The sequence below is a fragment of the Rattus norvegicus genome, chromosome 10, assembly GCF_021556685.1.
Source record: "Rattus norvegicus strain SHRSP/BbbUtx chromosome 10, alternate assembly SHRSP_T2T, whole genome shotgun sequence".
NCBI lineage: Eukaryota > Metazoa > Chordata > Mammalia > Rodentia > Muridae > Rattus > Rattus norvegicus.
Genome location: NC_141543.1, coordinates 100034293 through 100051187, shown reverse-complemented (window position 1 = coordinate 100051187; position 16895 = coordinate 100034293). Strand labels below are relative to the sequence as shown.

The 16895-nt window shown below is 44.0% G+C and overlaps 1 protein-coding gene across 5 annotated transcripts in view; it reads right to left on the bottom strand.

Annotated features, from left to right (window-relative positions):
- Cep112 (centrosomal protein 112) overlaps window positions 1-16895 on the bottom strand; it is a 467011-nt gene that overhangs the window by 93857 nt on the left and 356259 nt on the right. For all 5 annotated transcript variants that reach the window (NM_001105849.1, XM_087570857.1, XM_087570858.1 and 2 more), the window contains 2 exons: window positions 7364-7426; window positions 551-700 (listed from right to left, as the gene is read on the bottom strand). In NM_001105849.1, the coding sequence (NP_001099319.1) occupies window positions 551-700; window positions 7364-7426 (213 nt within the window). The remainder of the gene's footprint in view (window positions 1-550; window positions 701-7363; window positions 7427-16895) is intronic.

Genomic DNA, 16895 nt, shown 5'->3' with positions numbered 1-16895 from the left:
GAGCTCTCTGTTGCTACTAAGGTGTGACTGGTTCTCTGAAGCCATTTAGAAACAGCCAAAGTTCTCAGCAGCAACAGTCAGACTGCGCTATGTCAGAGCACATCAGATGGCTGGCATTCCAGTTCTGGATAGATACTATTGCTCATGGTCTGATGCATGATGAAAGGATGTGGGCAAAGAGTGGAGTGTAAATGGGACCTGATTTCTGGATGTGCTAGGCAGCAGCACTGGGCTAAACACTCATCCTAATTTCAAGAGACAATTCCAAAGTAGTTCTCAAGAGAAAGACGAGGTATTTTTCAAATATTTGTTCAATATGAATGGGTAGGGCTTGCCAAAACTGACTTTTTATGCTGGCATGTGATCTCTTGGAGGGAAGTCAGCCTGAGTCACCGGCTACATCAAAGGTAGAGAGTCCAGTGAATGGAATTACTGCAGGCTGTGTGAGCAAGCCAAATACCTGCGTCCATCTGCCCGCTGCTGGGACTTCAGCCTCCTTTTAATTACATTAAAGCAGCTGGTACCCCGGTTGCTGCAGTCTTCAGATTACCTTGATTGCTTGGTCATTATCTCTAATCAGCTGCTGCTTCTCATCTTCAAACTTTTGTATAACATCCTGGAGCCGCCTTTCTGCAGCAAGCTGCTGCCGACTGCTCTCCTCTTTCAGAGAGGAAATGGTTGTCTGAAGTTCTGCTATGATCTAAAATGAAAACAGCATGCTGTAACTTCAAATTCTTTAGCGAGGGGCGTCTATTTTATATGTATTTATGCTTAACAAAAGAATGAATTTGGCAAACCTCTAGTCCACAAACTGAACATTTTCAATTAACATATCACTCAGGATAATGCACAAATTCCACACAAGAAGAGACTCCAATAAAACTGTGAATGGTGAGCAACTGCTGAACCAAATATATTTGGAAGACATTTCCATTCTAACATTCCACAATATTTACTCATCAGAAGAAAGAACATCTGTGATCTCAAAAAAATGAAAAGCATCAGATTGTATTTTACTAAGAAATAAACTTAAGAGTGAGAAAGGCTGCTCTGACTTTTGTAAGACTTTGTACCACTACCACCTATCACTCCCTCAGCCCCCATCACCACCACTCGCCACCCCCCACCACCTCCTACCCATCACCTCCCACCTCCTACCCACCACCTCCTACCCACCACCACCTCCTACCCACCACCACCACCTACCCCCTCCTACCCACCCCCACCACCTCCTACCCACCACCACCTCCTACCCACCACCACCTCCTACCCACCCCCACCACCTCCTACCCACCACCACCTCCTACTCACCCCACCACCTCCTACCCACCACCACCTCCTACCCCCCCAACTCCTACCCCCCTACCTCCTACCCACCCCCACCACCTCCTACCCACCACCACCTCCTACTCACCCCACCACCACCTCCTACCCATCACCTCCCACCTCCTACTCACCACCTCCTACCCACCACCACCTCCTACCCACCACCACCACCTCCTACCCCCTCCTACCCACCCCCACCACCTCCTACCCACCACCACCTCCTACCCACCACCACCTCCTACCCACCCCCACCACCTCCTACCCCCTCCTACCCACCCCACCACCTCCTACCCACCACCACCTCCTACTCACCCCACCACCACCTCCTACCCACCACCACCTCCTACTCACCCCACCACCACCTCCTACCCACCACCCCACCTCCTACCCACCACCACCACCTCCTAGCCCCCCAACTCCTACCCCCACCACCTCCTACCCACCCCCACCACCTCCTACCCACCACCACCACCTCCTACCCCCTCCTACCCACCCCCACCACCTCCTACTCACCCCACCACCACCTCCTACCCACCACCCCCACCTCCTACCCACCACCACCAACTCCTAACCCCCCCACCTCCTACTCACCACCACCACCAAACTCCTAGCAAGCTGAGTTAAGTTCACTCTTCATGGTCACCTAATTCCACTCAGTAAGCTTTGGGTATTAACTAATGTTTATGGATTGTGTTGAAATTTAAAGATTTTATATTATTTGCTACTGTGAGATAAGAATAGTTTATTCTTTTTAAAATGATGAAGCAGGTACAAAGTGAGGTCAGATACCTTACCCTGTTGAAGATGGTTTCCAGCTATGGAGCTAGGTAAGAGCTGAAGCCCAGGGTCAGCTTCATCCTCCAGTGAGCCAGTTTCAGTTTTAACAAAACTTTGGCATCAAAGAGAAGTTCATACTTCCAAATCGGTTGTCTCCTTCTTAACTATGCACAAGCACGAAGTTTACTCTGGCTCAAACAGTGCCCTTTCCCAGAGTCTGCAGCTTTCTCCACACTTTCCTAAGTGTTAGTTCCCTCCAGCTTCTCAAATGAGCACCTCATGAGGAGACACTGGACACTCTGGGATGCTTCCTTTCCATTTCGAGAGTGAGGGAATAAGAGAAGCTGTATCAGAGCTCACAATACTGCTCTGAGAGGGAATGTACTTGGGGAGAAATATTGGGCTGAGTTATCTTTCTTGATTTCAGTTTTCCACAAAACAGGAGCACAGCATCAAAAGGCAAAACAAACAAATAAACAAACAAACAAAAAAACAAAAAAAAACCCCCAAAAAACCCCCCAACTATATGAAAGTCCATAAAATCTAGGTTCTTAAGAAATATTAGTTGTTACAATGGATGTAAATAACATTGTTCATGCTTAATGTACAAATTTGCTGTAACAAAGTTTAAAATGTAATCAAACATTAAGATTGCTTTGAAAGGATAAAATTCCTAGGAGCAGTATGAGAATATTAATGTTCCTCTGCGGTGGGTGGAGGGATTTACTTCACAATAGTGTTCATCTATTTTGAGAAATTTGCTTAAATGTTGCGTCTGTTCGATGACCTCACAGCACTTCCATGAAGTGGTGACGTTGACAGAGCAAACGTTAACACTGAGGGAGGCGCACAGGGTCAGCTCCTCGTTATAGGTGGGGACCTAGGGATGAGAAAGCCGGAGTTCTTCAACCTACCATGAAATTGAAAATTGATATTTTATAGGAACACGGAGCGAACACGGAGCCAAACAGTGAACAACCTAAGATTCCAATGTCTCGAGTTGAGCAAGTCACACTTTCATAGAAGTGGGAGTTTAACTCTGTAGTGTGTGTTTAGTTCTATGCAAGTTTATCACATGTATAGATTTGTGTATCTACCACAACATGTAGTCTACGTTTAAAGTACAAAATACATTTAAAATACTAGCGTTGAGCAAATCAGTAGTGCGAGCAGAGGCATGAGGATCAGGAGTGCAGGGACAGTGTCAGCTACAGGTTGAATTTGAAGTTAACGTGGACACGAGATGTTGCCTCAAAAAAAAAAAAAGTTGGGTTGAGATTAGTAGCTGAGGATGAGAACAAAAATATTTGGGATATTTCAGATGATTTTAAGGGGTCAAGACCAAGATATTCCTAATTTTTAAAAGATTCTGGGGGTTGGGGATTTAGCTTAGTGGTAGAGCGCTTGCCTAGCAAGCGCAAGGCCCTGGGTTCGGTCCCCAGCTCCGGAAAAAAAAAAAAAAGAAGATTCTGGGCAACGCATACAAAAAGAAATGAGTGTAGGTTTGGGATGTTCCAATGGAACGCAATGTTCCAAGGAAGGCACACTTGCTTTTACATTCTTTAGTGGGGAGGGGAGGGAAATAAAGACTTGTGTGGGGAAAATGGGATTATATTTGGAAAGCTATTTTCAAAGCTCATAAAGGTAGCATAAGAAAATGTCAGGACACTGGAGTGAAACACTGTGGTCAGACACGTGGGTAGAATGACTGGCACCAAAAGGATTTAATACTTCAGAGTAAGAGGTAATCAGAACACTGGGTTAACAAGCATAGTGTAGCCAAGGAACACAACAGCCACATCTACTCACTGTAGACTTAAGAGTGTATGAAAACATGTGTCCTCACCTTAGCTCATTGCTAGATCATTAACACTAAGTATTTAAGTAGTGATTATAACGGTAAATAAGAAACGATCATCGCCTGGAAAACTATGGACACAGTCTAGCCAGTCCATAAATAATAGTAAAAAATTTCTGAAAAAAAGAATTTATTATAAATAATCATAATTGGGAGTGTCCATTTTGGATAGAATCATAAAGAACACAAAATGTCACTAAATGTTCAACCTGTATCCACTTCAGAGTAAGGAGTGGATTACGACTTTTTCATGTAGATATGGGAAATTAACACTCTGGCAAGCGACAGGGTTATTTCAGGAGGGTGCTATAAGCAGCCTGACCCATGACAGCAATAATAGTTGCTAATAATGGTTAAGCAATGAAACTTTACACAGATATTAGGATCTTATCTAAAGGCTACATCATTCTACCGTTTTTCCAGATTTTGGTACAGTTTGAAACTCTTTCTCTAAGTTCAATAGCCAACATAAACCAAAAAGACAGAGGGAACTGGGGCTCCTCACAAAATGCAGGAAGGCAGAGACCCTCGACAACCCTCGACTTCCTGGCATGGCCCCTGGCCACAGCTGGGGCATTAATCTGCACTGTGGAGGGAAGCAAGCCAGGGGAGTGATGAGGGCTGATCGGCAGTGGGCGGCTTCAACTGGCAGCGGGTCCTCTTCAGCTATGAATACTTTTGGAAACTAAGACCTTGGTTTGGAAATTGAAGAGTAGGGAACTGAACTGAGAAGACTGAGAAAGCAAGGTCTCTGTCTAATATGTGACGGAGAGAAATACCCTGCCAGAGATGATGCCCCCTTGTTCCTATGATGACTGCTGTGTGGTTCCTGAGGGGCACAGCCTCTGAGTGTGCTGGGGTTAAGTGCACGTTTTCTACTAGGTCCAAAGCTTGCTACAATCTCAATGATCAAGTAACTTCCTTTACAGGAGGAAAAGATTTCAAATATTTTCTAAATTTAAACTGCTGTTCTCTTGAGTGCCAATGGGCCCATCAGTAATGTATTCGCATTAGCACTGCTCTCAAGAGAGAGATTTTAAATCCCAATAAACACACTGAAGCAGCTTTGCTTCTGGCACTCAGGAGCTTGAAGAGATAAGCAGCAGATTCCAACAAACTGGCATCTGAAGGCACAAACAGCCCATGCTTCTGTGTTTTTAAAAAATGTTCATTTAAACATAATCTGTCTCTCAGCAGTGACTGGCACTGTAGCCTAATGCTTTCAAATGCCAGTTCAAGGCTATAAATACTCACTGTATCAGAGATGGGCAGAGACGAGCACAGTTATCAGAATAAGGCTATCTTCCAGCTGACGTTCCTTCAGTGTGTGTTTCTGCCATCAATCGATCTTTAGTTTATGAAATGATTACAGTGCATGATAGTTACAGGTTGTTTCCCACGGCCTCTCCCTTAATGTCTTGAAGAAAAGTAGCACACTTGTACATTTCCAACTTTTGCAGAGAAATTTCATCAGTCTATAAACACCTCAGAGCATGGTATCTGATGAAAAAATTTCCACTTTCCTCTAGACCTTCTCCTTGACTTCTTCCTTTTCCTACTGCAATATCCACACAACTAAGGTTACTAATGGTTATTGAATGTTTTAGTACATACAAGACACTGCTTGGCTATTAGTTTTACTTACTAGTTAAAACTGTCGTAAGGGGTAGGTGATAATCTTCCCTTGACTAATGAGGAAACTGAATTCCAAAGGTGGCCGGTAAACTCTCTCAAGCACACACAAGTGTCATAACTGTCTAGTCTTCCAATCCAGCCTGTGGATTCCACACCCAGGCTTTCCTATATGCTAACATTTAATTTGCTTTAATGTCACCTAATCAGACTTCTGCACACATTCCGGTAGCTCAGCTTAAAGTTTCTGTTTACACCCTTGTAAGTTAAGCATTTTATTAGCCAACTTCCAACTTCGCTCTCTGTATCCCCCATTTCAAATAAAGCAAAGTAAGTCGCAATTTTTCATGTTTCTGTTTAACCTTTAATTCGGGAGCGCTAACACTTCTCTCAGCTGGTTGTAAGCATCAATCTCAGCAGATTGACAAGGGCATTTCATCCTGAAGAGGTGGAATAATGGCAGCCATGCCATCATCATCTTTCATATAAACACCTATGACTATTCAATTGAAGACTTTTGGTTTTCTTAGTGGCATGAGAATTATATAACATGCCCATTTTGGAAATAATTACAGAATGGACATTTCCTGATAACTACATCCAAAGTTTTGCTGAATTAGGAAGGTGAAGCACTGGGGCAGACTGCTGTGTCAAAGGTCAAGTCTGCCGCTTTGAAGTCAGATCCAGGCTGAGTCCTGGCTTAGTCACTTGCTAACTCCGATGAGCTCATCTCTCTGACCTCCGTTTTCTACTCTCTACTGCTGGCTGCATCCTCTGCCCTTAACTCTGTTTTCTCAACTGGAAAAACGGAGCCAGTAAGGAAGAGTGAGTAAGTCACAGGGTTTGTGTCCGGACTGTTGGGTCCTGCAACCATTTGTTTTGTTGCTCCTATTGTGAGGCACTCAGAAAATGTCTCCTGAGTTTCACTTTAGAAGCCACTGCATACAGGCAATGACACTAAAGCCATCTTAAACTCATTAGACAGGAAAACTGTAAAACTAAATGGCTTAGTTACTCATTTACCGAATGAACGTAACCACTGGTTACTTCTAGGAGAACTCGCAGAACTCCAGAGGTTGACATTCCCTAACCAAAGCTATGGGAAATGGATCAACTCGAGCAGCAAAAGTACCTGCAGGCATCCACTCTCGAGCAGAGGTTGATGTGAACTGCTGGTCTCCCTTGTAGGAAGACTGCTGGAGGGAACAAACCAGTGTCTTTCCCACCCACCAGAAGAAGCCAGCCTCTGAGCTTATGACTTAACCTAGAGTTGGATGTCATTTTGAACTAGTCAACAAGCTAGCTCAGGGGTGCAACGAGTTAGAATATTGAAAAAAAAAGAAAGGAAAGTACAGATGTTATCAACCTGCTTACGTCACAGATGTAGGTGTGTATCTCCTGCCCGTGTGAAATATTTTTGGCCTGGGCTTGTTCAGGTGTGCTAGCTAGTTTTACAACATCTGTGTGTGTGTGTGTGTGTGTGTGTGTGTGTGTGTGTGTCTGTGTGTGTGTGTGTGTGTGAACCTGAAGGTGTGTGTCTGTAGTATGTTGATTCAAATGGTTCAATATCCATGATTGTTCCTAATTTAATAAGATTAAAATATTAAAAACATTTTATATACCCATAAAAATAGCATACTCACCCATGAAAAACTGACAAGAATTCAATTTAATTCTGAAGTATAAAGGTTTTGTTGTGTTTGTTGGTTTCATTTCTGCATTTTTGTTTTGGATTTATTGTTTTCTTTTGTGTCTTTGGCTCATGCTTACCTGGGAAGATTTGGCAAGCTTCTGAGTGTATTCTTTCTCGATCTGCTTCAGCCTGCTGTTGGCCTGCAAAACACACATACATGAACACACACAGTGACCTGTGAGCTTGGTATCTCTTCCACATGCCTATCACCAGGCAGCTGGGATGACTGCCAGCTGCGCCGCCCTTCTGGGCAGCCAGAAAACCACAGGGCTCGTCTTTGATCTGATGCCAACTATTCATCACTGAAGAAGCAAGCAAGAAAAAAAGATCTCTCCTGCCAATTATTAGACAAACATAAGACTTCTGTGGATAGAAAGAAAAAGGGAGAAGGAGAGACAGAAATAGACACAGCAAGTGTGACGGCTCAAAGGTAAAGGAAGGGAGAATGAAGAACAGGAAGGGAAAGGGAGACAAATGGGACAGGGAACTGGCAGAGGAGGAAGGGAAGGAAGGGGGTAAATTGAATACTTTTCACCTTAGCTGAAACAGAAAATAGAAGCTCTCAGACAAATGCAGGTGTGAAAAGTTCAAACCACTAAGCAGAGTTGAGCCCCTATTTGGCTGAACACACAAGAGCAATCTTTTGAAGTGACAAATATATCTAAATCAAAGAGTTTTCTATCCTGGAACTAGGGTAGCCTTCCCAGATTAAGTCCACATTGCTTAGAACGTGATTGTACTCCTGCCACTCAAGCCTTGGTCTTTTAGATGTGACCCTATTCCTGCTCTCTGGGAGTGCTTGGGATCTTCACGCTTTCCTTGGTGCTCAGAAAGGCTACAGTGACTTGTCCTATCCAGGGCCCTTTCCCAGTCAAGCACATAGGCCCTCAGTTTTCGGAAAGGGCTTTAGCTAGTACTCTTGTCTGCTCATCCATCTGCCTGCCTCTGTTTTGTCATCTCTTTTCACTGTTTCTATTTTCCATATCTTTGAATTGATTTCTCTTAGAGTTTCTTAAACTTACACTTTAATGTTCTATGGGATTAGCAACAACTGGCAACGTAGCTGGAATTTCTATGGGTTCTTTCTTGTTTTTGAAACAGCATCATTGTGAACTTCCATTTTATGAGTGAGGAAACTGAGGCACGAAGAGTGTTAGTAACCCGCCTAACACCATTTTCCTAGCACAAAAAATGACTGAGCTGAAACTTAACATCTGTTACGCGTGCGCACACACACACACACACACACACACACACGTCAAACTCTGTAGCTATTTTAACATTCAGCCCAAACTATAAGTCCATGGCCTTTTCTTTTTTTTTTTCACGCTTTTGTTCAAACCCAGGGATTCTAAATGGGACTATGCCACGTGCCTTGTCCCAAGGCCTAGGGCTCATTCAGGAGGAAGGTGCAGAAAGACTGTAAAGGCAGAAGAGGTGGATGACCAGAGTGAAACTGTTCTCTGGACACAACTGGCAGTTAAGCGTGAACTCACAGTGTCTTGCCAGCAGGCCCGAGATCTGCACCAGATCAATCTAGACAAATCCTAGCAGGCAGAGGGGGAGGGAGGTATCGGGCAGTTGCGCCCTTAGCTGAGGAACTGTTGGCAACTGATGGCGATAAAGAGAAGAATCGGTTTTCTTTGGGGAGTGAGACCATAGAATGGGTTCCATGCTCCAGTGATGACCCTAAACCCAGGCACACGTTGGCAGCACTATTAGAATAGAAAAAAATGGGAGGGAACAGTGGTAGGAGACACAGGAAGCATTACAGGGTTGGAAATGAGAAGTAGACTTGGTCATGACACATTATATACATGCATAAAATTCTCAAACAATGAAAATCATGTTACATTAAAAACAAGCAAACCCACAAAATGACTCTAGGGCTTCATGTTTTACATTACAAACATTACATCACATCATATTGTACCACTGAGCTGTATCACCAACCGTTCAGTTTTCAGCTCTGATGGTACTTCCTCAAGACGTGGAGGTAGCTAGGCAAGTGCTGTCTCCTGTGTTTACAATCAGCAAATGGTTTCTCTATTTGGCTATCGTAACGGAATGAGGGAGCAGTCAGAGCAGGTTCTTCTAATCGCAGCACTGAGGCTGATGTGAAAATCCCTGTGAGATCCTAGAGGGCTGGCTCCCATCCCTCCCGAAGTGCTTGCTAAGAAGTGCTTGCTTAAATACAGAGGCGAATGCCAGCAGCAAACCACTGAACTGAGAATAGGACCCCCGTTGAAGGAATCAGAGAAAGAACTGGAAGAGCTTGAAGGGGCTCGAGACCCCATATGTACAACAATGCCAAGCAACCAGAGCTTCCAGGGACTAAGCCACTACCTAAAGACGATACATGGACTGACCCTGGACTCTGACCCCATAGGTAGCAATGAATATCCTAGTAAGAGCACCAGTGGAAGGGGAAGCCCTGGGTCCTGCTAAGACTGAACCCCCAGTGAACTAGACTGTTGGGGGGAGGGCGGCAATGGGGGGAGGGTGGGGAGGGGAACACCCATAAGGAAGGGGAGGGGGAGGGAGAGGGGGGATGTTTGCCCAGAAACCGGGAAAGGGAATAACACTCGAAATGTATATAAGAAATACTCAAGTTAATAAAAAAAAAAAGAAGTGCTTGCTTAACAGTGGAGACATAGACAGCACCCAGCCTTTTCCTGTGCAATCTCCTACCCCTTACTTTTGAAGAAATCCTTTCAAAACCATGTTTCTTGGGTTCAAGTTAAAAACAACTCTTTGCAGCTTACTCCACACATCCCCACATCTGTAGTCCCATCCGGTTTACACTCTAACTTTTTTCAAGTGTGTCGAGAACATGTGACTACTGCTATTTGTTTCATCCTCACTCTGTGACTAACACAGCAACTTTCCATTGCAGAATCAGGGCCACTTTGAACCTCTTGAGGTTTATTGGTTTTGGTTCATATTCTGCTAATGTTACTTATCACAAAATGCTTGATGAAGTATTTGTTGCTTTTAAAATAAACACAGAGCTCGTGCCATGTGCCAAGCACTGTTCTAAGTGCTTTAAAAATATTTGCCCACTAGAGAACCTAAAAATTAACTGCAGTGCTGTGAAGACCAATTTCCTTTTCAGGCTGTGTCTTAGCTGCAGTTCTCTGTAGGACCTGTGGCCAGCTGACCCGAACAAACTAGACACGCTCCTCCACTGACAGATCTCCAAGTCACCCATCCAGTCTAGGGCTACAACAGTGCATAAGGCACAGACGAATCTCTCTCTGCTTCTTTAAAAAGTGATGGTTTGACTGTCCATGAGAAAGATAAAGGAAGGAAAAGGGGGATGTGTGAAAGGTAGAGGGAAGTTTGTAATGTAAAAAACACAAGTTCTTGAACACTTCCTGATAGGCTCAGGAAGTCATGGGTACAAGGGCCCTGAGTCGGGGGAGCACAGACTACAAATGCCCACTGCAGGGCCAGTAAGCTAACAGTAAGCACTGACGGAGCTGAGCTCTGAGAGAGAAAATGACCAGTCCCTAAGGTATTGCATGTGATTGCAAAGAACTTCGTTTTTAATATGAGTAACAGGGGACGTTCCTGAAGTGTTTTCTGTATAGGAGAACATATCATTTATTTTAGGTAGTAATAAGATCACTCGAGATTTTGTTGGGGGCAAGCATCAAACAAAGAGGCCATTTATCTGCTGCAGCAAATAATGCTAAGGGGGGGGGGTGGTGAGACGCAGGTGGACTTCGCAAAAGGCCTGAGAGAAGAATGGACTGACGATGCACTGACTGAAGTAAAGAGATGAGGCAAGAGTGACTTCTGGGGCTGGGGAAGACACTGGATGTACAAGTGTGAGGACCTGAGTTCAGGCCCCAGACCCCACATAAAGTTGGTGTGTGTGGCAGCTAAACATTGGGCACCCCTACATCGGGATAGGAAAGGGAGACAGGAGAAGCCCTGGAATCCTGTAAGCCAACCAGCTCCTTGTACACGGTGACCAACACCAACACCGACGACGACGACGACGACGACGACGACGACGACGACAAAAACAACAACAACAACAACAACAGATTCAAACAAGGTGTCCACATGCATATCATGGTCTAAGCCTACCATATGTACCAACATACTTCCATACACATGCATACCATGGTGTAAGCTCACCGTATGTACCAACATTCATATACAAACGTTAAAAAAATAAGATTTTTGTCCTAAATAAGTAGAAAATGAAGTTACTACTCGTGATATAAAAAAGTCATGAGTGGAATAGATTTTGGGAGGAAGATCAAATGAGTATTTTGGAACTATTACTCTCAGAGATGTGTGTTAGACATCATGGTTGAGGTGACTGGGTGTTTGAGTCTTGAGTTTGTGGTAGATGTGTAGGCTACAATTACAAAGCAAGAACGTCCCGAGATGTACAGTGTATGAAGTCATGCTGCCGAGTGAGCTTGCAAGACACTGAGTAGACACCAAAAAGGAGGAGGTGTAAGTATATTCAGCCCTGGCACTGCAGACTTCCAGAGGCAAGACAACGAGGGGGAAAGCAAACGGAAGACATGGACAGGGAGAGGTAACTAGAAGAACATGGAGTCAGGAAGCCATGTGGAGGATGGAGGCCAGCTCTAGGTCTAGCTGTCAAGTGCTGCAGGAGGTCATGTCCAGTGAGGACTGAGAGACGCTCACCTACACCAGGCACCCAGTGCTCACTGCTGATGTGGAAAAAGAAAATGTCGGTATAACGCAAGGGATGGAAGCAGGTCAGGAGGAGCTCGAGAGAACGCAGAAGTAGGCACTGCAGTGGGATAGAAATAATTGTCAGAATTTTAAAAAGAAAGACACGAGGGACGAGCACTGCGGAGGGAGAGGTAAGTGGAGTACTGATCCAGTGGATGAGGGAAGGCATATCTGAACTGTGTCCCAGCACAGCACAGGCTGAAGCTCAGAGGTAATTTGGAGACAGAGCCTTTAAAAAGGCACTAGGCGGAGGCCACAAGGAAGGGGAGAACAGATAATACATCTAACCGTTCTTCCCCTCTCTCCCTTCCCCACCCATCTCCCCGGGAGGAATGGGGGTAAGCATGCAGTGGGCAGAAAGCTCTACCAGCCAGGCAGGTTCCATCAGAAGAGTCCTGGCCTCCAAACTCTAGGGCAAGTGTGAGGGAATGGTGCCCCTCAGCGTGTGGGGTCTGTGACAGAGCTGCCATAGACTAACTCAGACCTCGGGAGGAGATGCCTTTGCTGGTGTTCCAGGCACGTGATGCCCAGAACAGAGGTTCTTGATGCTTTCTCTAAGAAATAGGAGGAAAAATGCATCGGCTGGATAAGAGAAGGAGGGAGAGCACTGGGAGGTGTGAGGCATGGGGAAAGACGGAGAGCGGCCATCTAGACAAGACAGGGAGCAGGGCAGGTCTCGGGGTTCTAGGAAACATCTGGAATTACAATGTTGAATTTAAAGCAAGGTTGGTCTGTGCTATGCAAACACCTCTAGAACTTGCCAATAGCATAGAGGAGAAGACTCAGTATACTGGAGACAGAATATCTGAAAAGACAAAATATTTATCACCCTTTGAGGATTTTACTGTTTTTCTGAATCTAATTCACAGTGAATTTTAACCCCCTGAAATAAGTCTAAAATGCTTTTGGTAAGAATGGTTGAAAATTAAAAGCTAATTTACCATGCAAACTGGCCTTAAAACATTTTGAATGTTTTCTATTCTCAAGGTAGTGCTGACTGTAAATTTCATTTCTATATATAAAATTAAGATTTAAGTATTTCAAACCAAGTCTTAGAAGTTGCCCATGGCAGAGCACAACTATACCTCAGAATTTAGGAAGCTGAGCCATGAGAATCCTAAATTTGAGACCAGCCTAGTTTACAAAGCAGTATTTTCTTTCAACAAAAGCCAAACAAGCAACAACAACAAAACAAACCTTACTTTTATAGGCAGCACTTTCTATGTGAAACCATTGTTTCCTCAGTCCACCTCAGCATGGCCTGAACAGATAAAAACCAAACCAAACCAAACCAAACCCAAACCCACAGAAGAGAAAGCCCACCATTGTTACAGACAGCCTTTTTGTAGAGCCTGCTGCCCTGTCTCTCATTGGCCCCCTTGTCAGTGCCCACAGTAGTGACTGGCCATGCACTTCCCCCTCATACTTAGTCCTCTGCCTTCAGAGGCTGCTTCTCTAGGTCACTCCTAGAACAAAGCCCAATGTGCTGGTCCCCTCTCCCTATGCAGTTTCTAAGAAAACCTGTGCAGCAGCTCCTGCCTCAGGGTTTCTGCCCTGTTGTAATTCCTGTCCTGACTTCCTTAGATGATGAACAGTGATATGGCAGTGGGAGCCAGGTATCCCCCACAGAAAACCCACACAACAAAACTCATTTACAAAGAAAAACAAAAAACAAACACTAGCAGGCCCCTCACCTGTCTCAAGACCTCTCACAAAGGTGCCCATTGGGTTTCAGGTCCAGGGGTGAATATTTGACCTACCAAAGTGGACCTGGCTTCCAGGATCTCCCAGAATCCCCCAGAATCCCCAGAATCCCCCAGTTTCCTCTCAAACTGTCTGAGGTGCACTTTCTTTTTCTTTCCCTTCCTCACTGTCTCCTTCCCCACAGCATCTTCCCTGGCCTCCTTCTTTGAGACCAGCAAACCAGGCCTGAAAACAGTTTCCCAATAAACCTGCCTTTATTTACTTAAATGTTGCTTCAATTGCTCATTTCTCTGGTAGAGAAAGAATTTATCAGTGTCAATGGCCCAGGGTTAATGTGCTACCTTTTTGTTCAGGGTTCTTTTTAAGTGGTGGTCAGAGAGTCCTGACCTTCTATCTTGTTTGGGACAGGGTCTCATGTTGCTCACCACTGCCCACACCAAGCAAGTTGGCCTGTAAGCTCCACTCAGCTGTCTCCACATCTCATGTCTTCATAGGCAACATGTGACTGTGTCAGACTCACATAGGTTCGGGAAGTGATTTACTTCCTCAGTCCCCTCTCTGAAATCTCTTAAAGCACTGTGAAGGCATGCTGGTAAAACCGTACCCACTCTACCAATAAAGTGTTGAGAGAATTCACAACCATATTTAATTTAAAATACATGCAGACCAGTTGAGCTTCAAAAATCACTTACTTTACTTCCAAATAGAAGCACACATTTGGTCAGGCATGGTGACAGGTCCCTTTCATCTCAGAAGCAGTGGATTTCTGAGTTTGAGGCCAGCCTGGACTACATACTGAGTTCCAGGACATCCAGAGCTATGTACAGAGATCATGTCTCAAAACAAAACAAAAACAAAAAATAGGAGAAGATTCACATTTGTGGAACACAGATAAGAGTCATGGTTTCTACTCTGACCAAGATGAGGTAAATGGTAAAGTTATAAAACCCAACAGGATTTTGGAGAAATAGTCTTAGGAGACTGGCCATCAGTAAGCACAGGCCTGTGGCCCAGGGACAGAGGCAGATGAGGTCAGCTGTCCTCTCCCTTGGCTGACTAGTTTCTTTGCTTTTTGTCATTGGCTTTGTGGTTTCCCACATATAAACCTGCTCCATATTTTCTTATATTCTTATATTTGTACTTAAGTATTTAATGTTGGAGAATGGCTATGTAAATGTTATTATGTTGTAAATTTAAAAGTCCATTTTCTCATTGCTGTATCCAGGAAAGCAGCTGACTTTTATATGTGAATCTTGCATCCTGAGACCTTCCTATATTTGATTACTAATCCCAGGGCTTTGCTAGTTCTGTTGGATTCTCTACAAAGACCATCATATCCTCTTTGAGCCAACAGTGCTATCTCTTCCTTCCTTATCTGAGTAGTTATTTCTTTTTCCTGTATGACTGCATCATCTAAAACAGCGGGCAGCACGATGCTGAAAGAGTGCTCAAAGGAGACCTCTTAGCCATGTTGTTGTTACAGAGGGACACTTCAAGTCATGAGTGAAATGTTACCCACGGGGCTTTGGTAGATGTTCTTTCTAGAGCTGACATTTACCTCCATTACTATGGAGTACTTGGGGTTCCACAGGTAAGTTGGCTGATGGGGTATGTGTACATTCACAAGCCACGTAACCAGACTGCAGTCCTGCCCGCAATAGTTCCACGTGAAGCATGGGAAGCCATCCCCCAGCCTCAACAAAAGGCAGCGTCAACTGTCTCTATTCTGAACTTCACCTAGCTGTGGCCTTGGGAAACTCTCCTTCATACTAAAAACACAAACACAAAAACAAAAACCCTAGAGTGTGTACTGGATGAAAAGGTATTTGTTGGTTATTTGCATGTATATTTCTTTTCATTATATATAGATATAACATGCATATAATATATAAGTGTTGCACTTGTGTCTTGTGAAATGTTTTTCTAACATTGTAGTAGTTTAATTTCTATTTGACTAGCATTTATAATTCTGTACAATGTTAACCTACTGTATTTTAAACCTCTATGTCGCATTCATGACAGCCCCCAAGTGTTCTACATAAAACCTGACGTTTGAACATCTAATATAGTCTCACTGTTACTTCTCAAACTTCCAACCCATACCCCACCCATCTCATACTGTATCCTGTCTTCTTTCCTTCTGCATTGCTTCTTTATTCCATTACTTAAATACTGATACAATCTACTCTTAAAAACAAGTGTACTAGGGTTGGGGATTTAGCTCAGTGGTAGAGCGCTTGCCTAGCAAGCGCAAGGCCCTGGGTTCGGTCCCCAGCTCCAAAAAAAAAAAAAAAAAAAAGAAAAAAAAAAAAGAAAAAAAAAAAGAAAAAAAAACACAAGTGTACTAAAAGGTTTCTTAGAGCTAGGAAGCCAGCACTGCCAGTAAGCCGGGGAAGCACCACGGTAGCCCCCTCCCCAAACAGCTTCAGGAAACACAAAGTGAGGCAAAGAGCCCCATAAGGGGACTCACAGAAAATGAAACAAACAGCCACACAATGGAGGATGATGAAGGAACAATGTAAAATTGGGAGACATATCCAGTCTAACAGATACACTACACACAACCAAGGCACACAAAGAATGTGAGGTCATTGTATTCTATCCTATCCTATCCTAGAATGGACACCACAGCCACTCAGCTGAAATGATCTGTGAACGAATTCAGAACCCTACCAACATTTTAAAAATTTACATTTTATTTATTTTGTATACACATGATCTGTCTCTGTCTCTGTGGGCTTATGGAAGCCATGGTGGGCGTGTGAAGGTAAGAAGGTAATTTGGTTCTCTCCTTCCACCATGAGGGTTCTGGGTTAAGAACTTGGGTCCTCAGGCTGGGCAGCAAGTGCCTTTACTTACTGAGCCATATTATGGGCTCTGGAATTTTGCTTTTGAAAAGGATTGACCACAAAGAACAGTCATATAATCTAGTGTTTGAATTAAGAGGTTCTATTTGAGACTTTGAGAAGGTAGTTCCTAAAGAAAACAGCATATGGGAGGAGAAACCACAAAGGACAAATTCAGCAAGGAATGGAAATTGAAACAAAACCAGAAATTTTGAGAATTAAAGAAACAATCAGACATTTTATCAAAGCACATTTACTATAACAGCTTATGAAGGACAGTCCTAGGCAGTCCACAGTGGCCTTCTGCATCCTGCACATGCTCAGAGCTCAGGAG